Source organism: Physella acuta, unplaced genomic scaffold, assembly GCF_028476545.2.
Source record: "Physella acuta isolate Inbredline_101_S28 unplaced genomic scaffold, ASM2847654v3 ptg000426l, whole genome shotgun sequence".
Classification (NCBI taxonomy): domain Eukaryota; kingdom Metazoa; phylum Mollusca; class Gastropoda; family Physidae; genus Physella; species Physella acuta.
The window spans coordinates 191610-203230 of NW_026731945.1; the positions used below are offsets into that span (position 1 = coordinate 191610).

The 11621-nt window shown below is 33.9% G+C and overlaps 1 protein-coding gene across 2 annotated transcripts; it reads left to right on the plus strand.

The window, feature by feature from the left end:
* The first annotated feature begins 631 nt into the window (after window positions 1-631).
* On the plus strand, window positions 632-10114 carry LOC131942767 (uncharacterized). 2 transcript variants are annotated; one of them, XM_059302688.1, is made up of 7 exons: window positions 794-915; window positions 2216-2511; window positions 2607-2705; window positions 3613-4194; window positions 8091-8198; window positions 9037-9213; window positions 9596-10114. In XM_059302688.1, exons 2-6 carry the CDS (start codon window positions 2251-2253, stop codon window positions 9175-9177), a joined length of 1191 nt encoding a protein of 396 aa, XP_059158671.1. In that variant the 5' UTR covers window positions 794-915; window positions 2216-2250; the 3' UTR covers window positions 9178-9213; window positions 9596-10114. The 2 variants fall into 2 exon arrangements, with proteins under 2 accessions (XP_059158673.1, XP_059158671.1); XM_059302690.1 differs by lacking the exons at window positions 794-915; window positions 9596-10114 and adding an exon at window positions 632-769 and having other exon boundaries at window positions 9037-9269.
* The last annotated feature ends 1507 nt before the right edge of the window (window positions 10115-11621 follow it).

Genomic DNA, 11621 nt, shown 5'->3' on the forward strand with positions numbered 1-11621 from the left:
GTAACCCGTTTGTCTAGAGTTCGGATCTTGAGTCTACAGGTTATCCTTGAATGCAGTGTAGATAACAGAGCAACATTTAAACGTTTGACTGAGGAACATTGCTTTACGATTAGGTATGGAGCATATGTCTCTACTTTGTCTGTGGTAAAAATAAAACTAGATCTATATGCCAACAAAAGCAGATTACTACTTAAATGTAAAATCATATTTTTATATAATGGTTTCAGAGTTCTGAGTTGTAATGCATAACTTATCCTTTCATCCTTTAACTTTATGATATAGTGATTTTACAAAAAAACATCATAGAGATCTTCTGTATCTCTTTATCTATTAAATCGTATGATTTTGCGTCTTTGTTTTGTGATAAAGTCATGAAACTAAGAACATCATACGAAAACGCGACACGGTAAATTTGAAGTCTATTTGAATGAAGTGATCCTAGCTATTGCACAGACAGAATTTGTTTACCTCGTACCCATATTATTATGGGACAAGACATAGAACGAGTGCACCCTTTAATAGGCACTGAAGCAGAACCTCAGACTGGTAAAATTTCGTTTGGGTACACATCTAAATATAAACGTGTAAATCCTGATGTGTATTTTGTGCACATACTCGGGACCAATGTAAACCTACTATTTGCTAATTATTACATTGTAAATTATATAATTTCTAGAGTAAGCATTAAAGTATCTACATTTGATTTCATAATTACCTGGTCATAATCTGAATAGGGATAATTTGATTGGCTAAGAGGACGTGTTCTGAGGTAATTCCATCTTGTAGTGTAGGTTACTTCCTTGTTTATTTATTTGCCTTCGGTCTTCATCCAACACGGATGTATTTCCTCAAACAACTGAATTTTGGTTTACAAGAAAGTCCAATAAGTAATTATAAATACATTGCTAAAATTACGTGAGTAGGCCTATATACACGTTTTATAAATACTTAATTAGAATTCAAATTTTAAATACAAAAAATAAATCTATAAATGAGCTTACATTCCTAAGAGGTAGAGCGCTAGGCTGCTAACCCAAAAGTCACGAATCATTACGTCAGTATACGGTCCCTGAGTCCACCCAACATTGATGGGTACCTAACTCACGATAGGGAAAGTAAATGTGATTAGGAAGAGTACTGACCACACTTTCCCTTTATATGCCGAGGTTAATAAATATATGCACTCTATCTCATCTGCCTAATGGATCACTAGGTCTAAAGACGATTCTTTACTTTACTTATTAGAGCTTCTGCCTAGCTTCGCTTAGGTTTTCCAAAATATTTTGTTTGAAATTCAAACTTGGGATCTAAACTCGAGACTTTTGTTTTCGCAGTTTAGCGCTCTAGCGCTAGATTATGCCGTCCAAAACGCTATACATAATCTGTATATTAATATTAACACATTCTAGACTTTGGACTATTTCTAAATATATACCAACCTTTCAAATGTAACATTCTAAGTTTAATCATTAAAAGCCAAAAACTTCCTCCTTTTCAAGGTATATGAACTATATAACCGATGTAATAAATTGAATATTGAAAATGTCAGTGGAACAGGTAGGTCGAAGGGGGAAGGGTTGAGAGCTCTATCATAACTATCAAAAGTCTCGAGTTCGAATCCCGTACCCAAGTCTGTAGAATCCGTCCCACCACGATGGGTAAGTAACTTCCGTTCGGAAGAGCCAAGACAATTGGGCATATAAGTTCTCACAGAATACCCCAACATGCCGACGTCACAGAATCAGTTCAACTCTAGCTGATCTGCCCTTGGAAGATAATTGTTATGTCTTAACGATTAGGCCGGGAAAGGCAACAATTTTATGACTCGGTACATGTAACTGAAATAATTGCACCTACTAATCCTCCACCCGCCCCCCCCCCCAAGTCTAAAGTGCGAACCCCTAACCCCCTCCTCCCCGCCCCCTAGAATTTTTTTTTTAAAACACCGTTTGCTGTTCACCAGTGGTAGCTGAATCGTTCTGTGTAATTTGCGGGGCCGTTGTCGTGATGGCTTCTACCTCAGAACTTTAGAGTCGGTGTATTGTGGTGAACAAGCCGATACACAACCGAGGCGTAGCGAGGACGGGTGGGGGGGTATGAGAACCACGGCAAAAAAATGTTGCAAATATACAGAAGACAAATACTTTTTGCCAGTTCCATTAAGGATTAATTAAAGTTAAATAGTCTTTTAAGTACAAATCGACAATTATTACAGGGGAATTGGTGTGACACCATTACGTGAACGTTGAAATGGAATCAGACCTCTTCAGTTTGCTCGAGGAAAGACCAGGAGAAAATTTTAATTCAGAGTCTTCAACTATAAATTCTGGTGAGTTAAACCTTGGGGTAGACGACAACGCCGGATACCAGATGACGTCAAACGCAACAACAGATCAGCCGTCAGGGTATTCTCAAGATTCAACTGTAGACAGCAGAATTCATAGAGGAGTGAGCAGACGGTATTCAGGTCATGACCTGATGGAGATTCGCCGTCAGAGGGAAATAAATAAGGTACTTGTTATAAAAAAATAAATTTTATATCTTGATATTAGGTTTAAAACTATGTATACGTAGCTATGTAATTTACTCTTGTGTTACGTCTACAGGCCAAAAAAGAAGCAGCCGCTTTGGACGAGAGTTTTATTCTCGAAAAACTGGCTGACGTTGAACCAGTAGCAGTGACATTCTACGATAAAGCTACAGGAGTAAGGGAATACCATTTTTAAATTTATTTGAATGAAGTAATATTTTTTACCATTGAATTACCATTTTAAATAGAACATACATTTAATTTTATACCTTAGCATAAGGTTTGTCTTTAAATGTCGCCGTTAACCTTGGAGGTGGGGAGTCGGGTTCTGAATTTTGAGACGAGTAGGTGGAGGCTCAGAGACACGACAACAAATTCTTTTTTTTTTTAAAGTAATGTTAGCGGCGTTAGTTGAAGGTTCTAAAATGGTGTTTTTATTTTAAATTTAAGAGCAATTGATTAAAGTGCTTATTGTCGACCATGTTAGGCAAATATTGCTTTTTTTGTCAAAGGGGAGTGATGTAGAATAAAGTGTGACGATTTGTGTCACGGATGGGCGGGTCCGGCTTTTTTGTGACGATAGCTGACAATAGGGAGGTTGGTGGAGGGGGGGGGGGGGTGTAAAAATAGACCAACAAAGCATGACGCAATGACTGACCTCTTGTTCAGTCATTAAAACATGGTAACTGGACCACAGAATTTGGACGAGTTTATACTAATTTATACTCATAGACTCGCACGCGTACACATACGTACTCATAGATTTTGAAATAAAATTAAATGATACGCAAAGACAGTCATATATATATAAATATATATATATATATATATATATATATATATATATATATATATATATATATATATATATATATATATATATATATATATATATATATATATATATATATATATATATATATATATATATATATAATATTTCTATGTATATATATGTATATACATATATATATATAAATATAAATATATGTATATATATATATATATATGTATATATATGTATATATATATATATACATATATATAATGTAATATAATATTTATAATTTATATAATGACAGATTACATTCGATGCTGCTGGTAATGAAATATCCAGAAGTCAATACGAATTAGATAACGTTGAGAATCTGCAGGCCACTGATCGGGTTCGGCTTATCAATACAAGAGATACGAAAAACCCCTTGATGAGAAACCCCTTGAGGGGAAACCCCTTGAGAGGAAAGCCCAATGGAAGAAAATCCTACAGAGATTCACCTTTCAACACACACGATGATCGAAGAAGGCATGAAGGTACATCCCGCCATCCACACGCTAATCCATGTAACATCGGGTTGTATCCAATTGATCAACAGGCTTATCCTCACCTATCCATGAACCAAAATCAAAAAGTTAATCCAGAAAGTTATCAAAGAATGAGACAACCCGTGAATGAATTACTTTATCAACCGATGCATCCACCAATGAATCCACAAACCAACCAACAGACCGCTGGGCAATACCCACAGAACGCAACCACTCAACCCAACAACAGACAGAACGTGTGGTCGACCAACCAGCCACAACTAATCATCATACAACAACCCCTTCCTCTATCAACCCAACCCAGTTATTACGGACAACCACTAGATTCAGATACACAACAGGTAATTACAACCTGAAAGGTTTACTTTGATGCCATCTTAATTCAACTCAATATTTGCTTGTATTTCAGAATGTTAAGCAAACAGAATCATATGGCTGTTATATAGCAACTAGCCATCGGTACCCGTTACACGGGCAATTCTGATGTCATTTAGCTCTCTTCTATTTACAAATAAGCTACCCGGTTTTTCTTTTAGATATTTATCTCCGGGAGCGGCATTTATATTTCTCAGACCGTCCCTCTGATCAGCGGGTTATGTAACACATTAAACGTGTAAAGCTATTAAAAACTTATTAAACCAAGACGTAAAAACCAGTGATCCAAAGAGTAAGGCGCCAGTTGGAGGGTTCAGACGATCCATGTGTAGACGTGTACATAAATAGTGTACAAAAAATTTGCTAGAACTCTAAGTCTCGACCTATGCAGATGTGTACATGGATTGTGTATATGACTCTTCCTACCATTTTTAAATACTAATTAACTAACGCAACATTTTGGGCGTTGTATTTCTCATTAGAGCATATATTTACAATTATGCATGAAGTGTAGGTTTACAACTACTTATGGAGCATAGGTTTACAACTATGAACGGAGAATAGATTTAAATTATGTATTAAACATTTGAACTTACTATAAGTAAGGAACAATTGACAACTTGAATGTGAAATGTTTTGGAAATATTCATTTAAAAGTTTTTAGTTTCAATGTAAAACCCTTTAATTTAATCTTTTAGTGATAAAAAATAAAATTCTTCTTGTTTAGGAAATATTCATTGAGATTACGTTTTATGATAAATACACCTAGCTTGGAATATGAACTGAAATATAGCCCGGGAAATTCCAAGTCTAATTGAAATGGAGAAATGCAAAGCCTAGCTGTTGTATAGACCGAACTAGTTACGTTTGCCCAATATTATTTTGGAACTGAATAACGAAGAGTATGCCCACTGCCGTAGAATACATGCGTGATTTGGAGTTTGGATTTTATACTATTCTGTAAACTAATGTTAATTTTAAAATTCACCAATGAATACAGACTAACTAAACATGAATTTGAGACGTAAAAAGTATACATACAGCAACTATAATCATTACCCTGACTTATCTGGATAAGGTTAATTTTTTGGCTAGTTGGAAGTGTTTGTTGGGTAAAAAAGATTCTGAAGCTTAAAGAGTTGAATACACCGTGTAGTTTACATCGTGGTTTAAATATTTGCACCCGGCCGTCATGTAACACGGCCGTCATCTGACACGTTAGCTGTATCCCGTTAAATAACTCAACATTCCTTTCACAAAAATGACGTATAAATAGTTTTACTAGTGTTGTTTAATAACGTAAGTACATAACCGTATATAGAATAAATATGTTTTTGCCAGTTCAATGAATGTTTAATTAGAGTTTTTAAAAAAAAAAGTTTAAGCTCATAATTAATATCTCGACAAGAGGGAGGGGGGGGGGGGGGGGGGGGGGAAGGGGATCGGCCGGTCGGTCGTTCGGTCGGTCGGTCGGTCTGTTCGTTCGTTCGTCCGTCCGTCCGTCCGTCCGTTTCTGTTTTTTTTAAATGTGAAGTAGAATTCACCTGTTTCTTTGTCCTCGGCATATTAAGGGATAGTATGATCAGAGACAAGCTCGGCCGGAAATGTTTTTTTAAACGATAAAAACATGTCGTCTGAGACTTGACGGGACACTGGGCAGGTGAAGTAGAGTTAAGTAGGTCACCTGTGACGTCAGTATATGAATGGATAGTGTGGTCAGACCCGTGCTCAGCCGAAATCGGTGTTTTAAAAAGAGAAAAAACGTCTTTTTGAATGTGGGGTATGGTTATTTTGTGATGATAAGTGACAAACGTGATGTCATTTATGGATGAATCCCGAAACTCGCAGTTATCTTATTAGATAACGGGTAGTCTAGTATACTACTAAAACTCAAGTTTGTTTACATGTTTGAATATTTTTTTTTTTTTGTTTGTGCGTTTGGTTACAGGAGAGAATCTGCACTATGTGTAGAGCTGTTAAATAGTTTGTAGTTAGAGAACAATTGTCTTTTTTAGACAGACTGTTTATGACAAATTGATTTAAAGACGTTAATTTATTTATTGATTGATTCATTGTAAGATTAACCACATTAATTATAAAGTTCAGAACAATGACTTTACTTAGACTGAATAGTGACGTCACATAATTTATTTACTTTTTAGAAAAATGATGGCGGCTTCCATTGAAGATTGTGTTGCCCATTAGAATTATAAAGCTAATTTTCTGTCGGCTATAGCTTTAACGATTTGTCCATATGCTATTATTATTATAATCCAACACTAATAATTTTCAACAGTTTTTTTTTTAGTATACAATACATTTCACTAGATCTACAGATCAGCTGTCGAAGGAAGAAAAAGTTATGAATCTAGATCTAAGTCAAACCAAAATTAATTACTTAATTAAAAATAAAATCATTAATAAAGACACGTAAAATTATTGAGTTTCTTGATTAAATTATTTTATTCGTTAAATATTCGATATAAATATTTGCTTTTTAGCTTCACGGGTCATCTAATTCAAGAATACAAGTGATTTATCTATCTAGGACAATATTGGTTCTAGCAAGAGTTACGGTGAAAATTAGTCTTAACGAAACCTGTAGTAGAATCTAGATAATTCTATCTAGATCTAGATAATAATGAGTTTTTTTTCTAAACTATTTGAGACCTTCATTATTTTATATAAATCTTTGTTTGTTTAGCTATGGAATTGGTTAATTTGAGATAAAATTTAGCTTGAAATAATTCTAAATCTAGGGCCTATTCGCGTAAATAAAGTTTCTTACGCAGACTAATAGTAAAATATATAAGTTAATACATTCCTAAAAATACGATCCTAGATGGCCAAGATGTAACCGTATTAGGTGACCATGCGGGTGGCACGGGTTAGAGACATGTCAACTCATTTTTCTGTTGATCAATTTTTATGTAACTTTTTTTGTTAGATGTAAATGATAAAGTTGCCTATTGGAACCTTGCGGGATACAGGGCAGGTGAAGTAGAGTTCACCTGTTTCTGTGTCATCAGCATATGAAGGGATAAGGTGGTCAGAGCCTAGCTCGGCCGGAATCGATTTTTAAAGATAAAAACATTTTGTCTGAGACTAGGCGGCACACTGGACAGGTGAAGTAGAGTTGTGTAGGTCACCACGTCTTTTTGAATGTGGGTTCTGGTTATTGTGTGACGATATGTGACAGACGTGATGTTTTTATGGATGACCCCCAAAACACACAGTTATCCAAGGGACGACGGGTAGTCTAGTTAGTATTAAATGTGAAAACTTTAAAGCATTGACCCTGGGCGGGAGGGGGGGGGGGTGTCGACACAGACTGAAAATTATATAGAAAAAAAGGGTGGTGTGGTGACATTATGAGGTGCCCACAGAAGTCGGTATATTTTTGGGCCTTTATAAACTTATATGCTAATACAATATTTAGTGAAACAAAAAAAGTGGCAGGAAAAATTATTCAAATATTATATTTCCTATATATTTTATGCATTTTTATTTCTTTCGGGGTTGTAGGTGGGGGTGTATATTTGGGCGTGCTCTGGGGAAAGGGTTTGTGACCCCCTTCCCCTTCAAAAATAAAGAAGGCAGCTGGCGGAAGTAATGGGGGTGGGGGGGGGGGGGGGGCAGGGTTATGCGAAATAGCAGGAAAATGATGAAATAAAAATTGTCGGAAACATTTAGCTTTAGAGTCCCATAAAGCAAGGTATACAAAGTGCAACTGATGCTTGAATTGATAATTAGATATTCTATTTTGAGATCAAGGATTAATAGAATTATAATTTCTCTCCAGACTGCAGTGAGTTTTTCTTTAGTAATGCCATTGTCATTAAATACAATATCTGTTTTTCAGGATGTTATGCTCACCGAGTCGTATGGCTGTTACATAGCAATCAGCATCTTTACTCTCCTGTTCTGTTTCGTCCCCTTCGGCATCATCGGCTTACGTTTATCAATAAATGTAAGTAGTTTGTCCGTGTGCTTTCTGTTTACATTCGAGTGAATTCATGCAATGGTACTGTTTATAATAAACTTCAAATAGCAGTAATAGACTTTAAAACGTGACTGATTTTATTCATTACAATGTAAATTGATTAAGATTATAAAATGGATAACAATAAAATTGAATAGACAGATATGAAGTTTGTGAAAACAAAACATATATACTGCAGCAGTGATTTTTCTACAGTAGCTAACACATACCATTGCGTAGAGACAAAAAAAACTACATAAGTTGTATCATTAAAAAAAAGGCAAACCTTATACCATATCCATGACAATAATCATAATTTCCGGCGGTTTTTTTTCTGATCTCAGGTAATCTAGGTTCAACCTACATTACCTGAGATCAGAAATGAGTTTCAGTCTATCTCTGTGCTGTTTGTTGTCTTATGGTGGGTATACTTTGCAATGAAGCAGGTTAAATGGTTTAATTTAAAATTTAGTGAGACAGTCTGATATATATATATATATATATATATATATATATATATATATATATATATATATATATATATGTATATTTCATATATGTTAAATTTTTAAAATATTGGGGCCCGAAAAAAAAATTGCATAAGGGTTAAATGGTTTAATTTAAAATTTACTGAGACAGTCTGATATATATATATATATATTACATATATATATTACATATATGTTAAATATTTATAATATGTGGGCCCGAAAAAAAATGCATGGGGAGAGGGGGCGTTTTAATAAGTTTTGCCTAGGGCGTTAATTGACCTGGCGCCGGCACTGCATATACGATACCTTTGACCAATCAACATTGTTTATTTCAGGCTTGTATTTTGTACAGAGAAAGACAGTTTGTTGACGCCGAACGTAATGCCAAAAAAGCTTGTGGCTTCAACGCCGCCGCTTTAGTGGTGGGCGTCATCGTATATTGCTTTCTATTAGTATGGTACTTCAGGTTCAGATAACCGACTTCGTGAGAATTGTGATCAATGTGTACCTAGGTACACGTTATTATTACAACTCAAGGCCAACGTGGCAGTACACACACACACACACAAACACATATATATATATATATATATATATATATATATATATATATATATATATATATATATATATATATATATATATATATATTTATACATACTTATATATATTTAAAACTCTTAAAATTTACAATAGGCGTATTTTAATAAACATTTGGATTATGCTTGTGTTATATATTTTTATTAATTTAATTAAAATTGTAGCATTTACATTTTGTTATTATGACTGCTTACCTTCCTCGATGACCAGGCAATTTAAACTGCAATTTTTTACAATTGAATAGAATGGTTGTTGTTGTTGTTCAGTTTTTTTTATGTTTCTTTTTTATGTCAGTTGCTTGTGTTTTGTTAAAAAAGAAAATCCAGATTGAAAATGTCTGTATCATACGCAGGTTCGAACATTAGTCAATACTCGTAACAGCCTTCATGGGACGGTGGCGTCGGATTTTAGGGCATACATCTGCTAACCGAAAGTCTCGAGTTCGATTCTCGGGTTCAAGTCCTTCTAAGTCTCATAATTCACCTAACTGGCTTACAATGAATAATGTGTAGGCGGCTGGGCATAGTGCTGACCACTCTATCCCTTTATATGCCGAGGTCACTGAAATAGGTGAACACTACTTCGCCTATCTCAAGATCGTCTTGTTTGATAGGGTACTTTTTAAAAATAAGTCTTTATAACAACAAGGTTATAAAAGCACTCTTTTGATTAAGTGTGTTTTATTTTCATAATTTATAATTATGTATTTAAAGCTTTTTAATACACTTTTTTTTATAGATTTCTTTGTTTACTACTTCTTAATACTTATAAAATTCAAAATATACATTCTTAGCCGATATTTTAGTTTTTTTTTTTTAAAAAAATTGATACTCTCCTTTTTCCAACCAGATTTTTTCTTTAAAAAGCATTCTTTAAACAATTACATTCATTATTAATAATTTCCGACTTGCAAGTGGATTGCACACACATTAAACTTATTTGCTTCAAAATCCTTTCAATAGCTTGCGATCTTTACTCAAAAGAAAATCATATGACCCTCACTTTCTTATAGATTTGGCTCTCTGATGTTAACCATTCGTTGACACATCATATCCCCGAAGAGATGCCTGGAAGAAACACTGGACACAACTTATTTCAATACACTGACCGATCAAGCGATCCGTATTACACAATGCTACCATCAAACATTTTGCAACCGTAATCCTTTTATCAATTACTAATGACAACTTAATATCTAATTACATTGTAAAATTATATATTATTTCATTGTCATCAGAGACTAATTTACCTGTAATATCAATGCAATGAAATTGGGTCAAAATAAATTACAAAATTTCGACTTGCAAAAATACGAACTATAATTTGTAATTGTTTTAAAATGGAAAAATGAGACGTTAAGAACTGGAGTTTCGTTATTTAACATAGCTGGAAGTATTTAACACTTTTCGTTTACTTGCGTCGTAACTTAACTCTAGGCTGTTTGGCCAGAAATACGATACGGTATACTTGGATAAAGTAAAGTGAAGCTTTATACGCTGAACTTCCGGGTTCAAATTATATAAACACACTGAGCGTGTTAAATAAAGTCATTCAAGCGTTAACGTAGTGTTGAATTCAGAAATTCTGAAATGCTGATAAGCATAAAATAATACAACTAAATGGCGGCGTATGCTACGTCGCGGGTGAGCTCGTATTTTTTAAATTCAGTTATATTTAAGTAACTTTCAATTGAAAGGTATTTAATTTAACCATTGACGATATTAAAACGGATCAATGGAAAGGCTTTAAAAATGAGTTGACCACTATTTCCTTCGTATAAAAAAAGAACTTTATATATTAGTTGTTATATATTGCTTATGTATATATTCGTTTAATTCAATTTGATAATTTTACATTTGTTATAATTGATATTTCTCTATTTCTTCCATGACCTAAAAATTAAAAACTCTACTGTTTACAATTACATACAATGTGTTATTTTAAACTTTCATTTTGTATTAATAAAACGAGATTGATCTCCCCTAAACTTTCTCAAAAATTCTTCGATAACACTAAAGGGGATGGCAAATCCTGTTCAATAGGGCTATAGAAATTTTTAAATCAATTTTTTAATTCTAATTTTTTAAATAGAAAAGAACAGCGAGAGAAAAAAAAAGAATTTCGCACCAAATGAACAGCAAACAATGTATATAATAGTGCGGAAAATAAGAAGGGCATACTTTATTTAGAAACGTTGATTAATTTTTAAAAAGTTAATATATCATCTAATTAATTATTATTTTATCTCACTATTTTTTGTCTTCTTGACCTACGTAAAAAGTTTGAAATTAATCAGCCTGGTAAAAGTGCTCAAAATTTT

Bases quoted from the DNA above. Each gene is read 5' to 3' on its own strand.
- LOC131942767 (XM_059302690.1), top strand. From the start codon at position 2,251: ATGGAATCAGACCTCTTCAGTTTGCTCGAGGAAAGACCAGGAGAAAAT. The intron at 4,195-8,090 runs GTAATTACAACC...TCTGTTTTTCAG, and splicing joins TAGATTCAGATACACAACAG to GATGTTATGCTCACCGAGTC. The intron at 8,199-9,036 runs GTAAGTAGTTTG...TGTTTATTTCAG, and splicing joins GCTTACGTTTATCAATAAAT to GCTTGTATTTTGTACAGAGA.